This window comes from Alternaria postmessia, assembly GCF_024291825.1.
Source record: "Alternaria postmessia strain BMP 2775 chromosome Unknown scaffold_188, whole genome shotgun sequence".
Taxonomy (NCBI): domain Eukaryota; kingdom Fungi; phylum Ascomycota; class Dothideomycetes; order Pleosporales; family Pleosporaceae; genus Alternaria; species Alternaria postmessia.
Genome location: NW_026260261.1, coordinates 23,418 through 27,716, shown reverse-complemented (window position 1 = coordinate 27,716; position 4,299 = coordinate 23,418). Strand labels below are relative to the sequence as shown.

The 4,299-nt window shown below is 51.2% G+C and overlaps 1 protein-coding gene across 1 annotated transcript; it reads right to left on the bottom strand.

Moving 5' to 3' along the window:
• Positions 1 to 1,167: 1,167 nt before the first annotated feature.
• On the bottom strand, positions 1,168 to 2,581 carry J4E82_011348 (uncharacterized protein; the record flags this gene model as incomplete). The annotated part of the gene is made up of 2 exons (XM_051737556.1): positions 1,168 to 1,932; positions 2,189 to 2,581. The coding sequence occupies 2 exons, from the start codon at positions 2,579 to 2,581 to the stop codon at positions 1,168 to 1,170; spliced, it is 1,158 nt and encodes a 385-aa protein (XP_051582689.1).
• Between the last annotated feature and the right edge of the window lie 1,718 nt (positions 2,582 to 4,299).

Here is a 4,299-nt window from a genome sequence, read left to right as displayed (position 1 = left end):
TCCACAATACATACCCACCACTCTCAACACCCTTGCCTATGCAGAGTCCGAAACCGTGGTTTTCAACGTAGCCATGCAATGTCTTCCAGGAAGCGGAACCCGTGACGAGGAAGATATCATAGCATTGAGACTCTCTGTAGGAACACCTAAGAATGTTCGTGTAATGACATCCGTACGAGCTAGAATCGAAGACCTTGTAATGACCGACAGAACTAGCAGTCTACGCCCACAGAGAACGGGTAGAACAACCAGTTCCTAAGCTACACGGCAACCTGCTTCGATTTGGTTCTTTCCAGTAAACACACCATCTCCTGTATCTCTACTGTGCATTGGTATGTGGATGTACTGGAGCGATTGAGCAATACTCCGCATTTGGATAGCATACTAAAAGAAGAATTGCCCACATTGGCAACTATAGCACGACACAGAGACATCGTTGTACCCATGCGTCACATGCTCCACCAAATCCGATTTCGTAACGCCGAACCCATAAGGCATATTTATTGTGATTTTGATATCCGCATAACAATCCCATAGCACGCCAACCGTCATCTTCGAGCCGTGTTATACGTATCCCAGATTCAACGCCACAAACACCATAATCGCCAATCACAGTGCAGAAACGAGAAACAGATAGACGCGATAAACAGATGACGTGACGGGGACATGGAAAAGACAGTAGCTATATATGAAGAAACAAAATGTGAGATGCGTAGCCCTATGCGATGAGCCCATTCTCGTGGACACCACTGAGCGAAAATGACCACATCCTGCACTTTGCCATGAAGAGTGTCAAAACGAAATCGTCTGGTTCCCACCCAACGATATTGATGTCGAGCGCGAAACGAACGGGTTGAGACAAGCATTGCAGCACGGAGTGTATATGCGTTCGGATGCATGTATCAGCAGGCTGCATGCGTGCTTTGGTGGCATACGTCGTGGTAAGAATTGAAGGTCGTGCGGGGTCTGGTCAACTTTATTCTCGCGGGGCCGGTCGTGTTCACATTGAGAGTTGGCCGATTGTGTCGAGATTCGCATAGGTACGTTACGGCCGAATCATCGGGGGACAAGAAGAGCAGGAACCCGTTTTAGTAGAGCAAATAGAATCTCGAAGCAAATAGGACTCCGGACATACCGCTTTCCCTTCTTCTTCTTTTTATTTTCGTTTTAGTAGAAGACTTTGATGTTATTTTCATCGTCATCCTCTTCAGCCAGCATCCACAATTTATCGACCTTCTTAGCCGTCTTAGATCTTTCTTCGAACCCTTCACCTAGCTTCATGACGCAGCTGAAAACGAGACTCCAGCCTTCGATTCCGGCTGTGTAGAACGCTTCCGCAACGACAGCCTCGCGACTACCACATTTGACAAGCTTGTAGATCTGGCGGCCGTTGAAGTGGGAAGCATGGATGTACGGGTCCCTAGCTTGATAAGTGCCGAAAACTAGGCAGTAGACGAGCGGGGTGTTCTTGAGGGCTTCGGACTTTGCAATAGTGCATTCAAGACATGACTCAGCATAGCCTTCATTGATGTCGTGTGCGGCAACACATTCTAAGATACGGTCGTCTATCGATGTCGTTGTGGGCTTGGAGGCCCATACCTTGGGCGTTTCTATACTCACTGGTCGTGCGTCAAGTAGGGGAGTTAATTCTTGGGGCGCCCCGGGCGTTCCGACACTCCTGAGATATGCGTTGGTAGGCTTCTCGTACCAGACCCCAGAAGTGCCGTGTGTCAGAAGCCACTCGAACTCCTTGTAATCTGCCATGCTGGCTGCATGCTTCGACACCGAGGCATTGCGGAAATGGGGCGTGATACGAATCATTAAGTTTGCAGAGTCGGAGGGAGGACAGTTAGAGTATTGTACTTGGATGAACTGGCATGGTGTGTCGACTCCTGGGAAGCTGAACGACGGCTCAAGTGGCGGAGGCGGTGGCTTCCAAGAATCAGCGTCAAATACTCCAAGAAAACGTGTGACTTACTGGCGGTGGGACCGGAGCGGGAGGAGCAGGATGGGCAGAAAGACTGAGAGGAGCGGGAAAAGCCATGGCGGGTCTAGTGGAGGGCGGCGGCAGCTGCTACTGTCAGCTTATATCTTTAGTAGATAGAGAGTGATTCTCAACATACAGATGAGTGAGGTGGCTGCTGCAGATGTCAGGACTCTTCTCCATGTCACGTCGGAGACTACTTACGGAAGACGATAAACGAGGCTGACCATTCTGCGTACCTACAAGACTAGGTTCTCTATGAGACGGCAATTCAGATGTAGCAGAGCGTTCTTTGTCGGTGAACGAGCCAACTGCCTTGGTCTGTTGTACTGTAGGGTCACCCGATCGAGACTCTTCGCACTTTGCCTCGGGAAGATGCTTGTTATTATCGCCGATGCCTTGCAAATCCTGAGGTGCGGCAAATTCCTTGGGAGAATGAGCTACTGACGACGGTTTGCAGATAGCAGATGACGGAGAGTGGTTTTCGTTACTCTGGGTCATGTCTTCGGATCCGCGTGGCTGATTCAGAGGCCCGCAAGGCGATATGCTGGAGGCAGAGAGTACCTCTCTGGAGATCATGACGTACTCGCCCTGCATACCTGAGTTTCGTAGGGCGACTAAGTATATTGCTTTGGGGACAGGTCCTACCGGAAGGTTGTACTCCTAGTCGACCACGATGTCCAATTCTAGCTTTGCACTGATGAAAGCTCTTCGTGTACGCTTCAACTCTCGAGATCCGGATCTTTGTCTGAGTTGCCAGTCTCGGGAGTGACGCTAGGGTTAGGTGTCGTGATAGCGAGTGAGTGAAACGAGGAGGTCTGACGGCAGAAGGGCTGATTACTCCTGCCTTTGTCGTATGTTTTGCGTACAAGGTAAGAGGCGGCTCATCGATAAGGACTCAACACAGTTCCGTGTAGATGATATGGTGCTGCAACCGAGTTGGTTCTAGCTTGCACTCTACTATAGTGCGCATGCGGTGGCCAGTGGAATCGTGTCTTCCGGGTGTGAGTGGGTGGACAGCGAAGAAGTATCAACGTTCTGGCGAGTGGCCTTTATGCTAAATTGGTGTGTGCCCTTCATCAGCCCACTCCCGCTCAAGTGAAGCGAGAAGGCAAAAGGCAAAACCAGATCTTGCCTTTCGCCTTCCTGCACAACGACCTGCCGCGCAGTAGCGACCTGCATGTAGTCGTAAACGCATGCAAGCCAGAGCACCCGGCCCAATCATCGTCCATTGGTTTGATAAGCTTAGCTCAAGTACCGAGCATGACACATCAGGCCGAGACTGCCAACGTGGCCCCTCAGTTGGTTGTGTGCCGCACCGCTGGTGGCGTTCCTGTTGAGCTGGAGTTACACTCACCGCTTTTCATGGTCCATGCTCCAAGTCTTCTTAGACGCACAGGTGGTGCAAGACATTGGCACTAGCCTTCCTACCTAGCTCTGGCTCGTTGGCCGAGCAGATCTGCGAAAGACCGCTGAGATTTGCGGGGCCACAGCCTTGCCTTCTGTCTCTCCCTTTCTGTAGCCAGACCGCTAACTAGGAACAAAGCCTCCGTCCAGTGCTGACACCAATCCGTCTTCCACAAGTAGGACTGACTTGGCCTGCCAGTCAGCCTTGTCCCTGCCATCACTTCCCAGCGTGTTCTAGGCCGCGACTGGAGTGCGAGGCTGTCGGGCACGAGCACTGTCATCCGTTGCCCTTCGACCTACACGCTCAGAATACTGCAATCGGAGCCCACTACTCGGTTGAACTATATTTGGCGTATCCTAGTGTCTTGCGGTGCTGCTGTGCTATGTTAGCCTCATTTTAGGCATCGTGAAGTCCTCCATCCGTGTTTTCTTAGAGCTAGCGAGTATCTTGTACACCTTTCTCGTTCGCCCTCTTTGCCTTATCTCTAGAAATACCGAGGGCGTCTCTCGCACCTTGCACAAGACTCTCCGATGACCACTCTATAAGCTCGGCTAGGACGTCACAAACAACGAACACACTTTCTTCTGATATTTCCGTCTTCGAAATCCGCACTCAGTCCTGTGACACCCTCTCTTGGTATCTTCGTGGCACCGCACAGTCCATATACTGCTGCCTTTCAGCTTGCTCTAGTTGCTTGGGTGCAGACTCCCCGAGCTCCCAGCTCATGCAACCACGGTCAACTTCACAACGATTTCAGCTGAGACAGACAGCCATAGATACAAGGACCAGAACGAGACATGGAAGTGTGCGAAATCGCTTGTAGTGTGTTTCTCGACTATGCAGCGGATGCAGCACACCATACGTTCGCCCGCTCTTACAACACTTCTCCGAGACTGGTGTTTCGGAA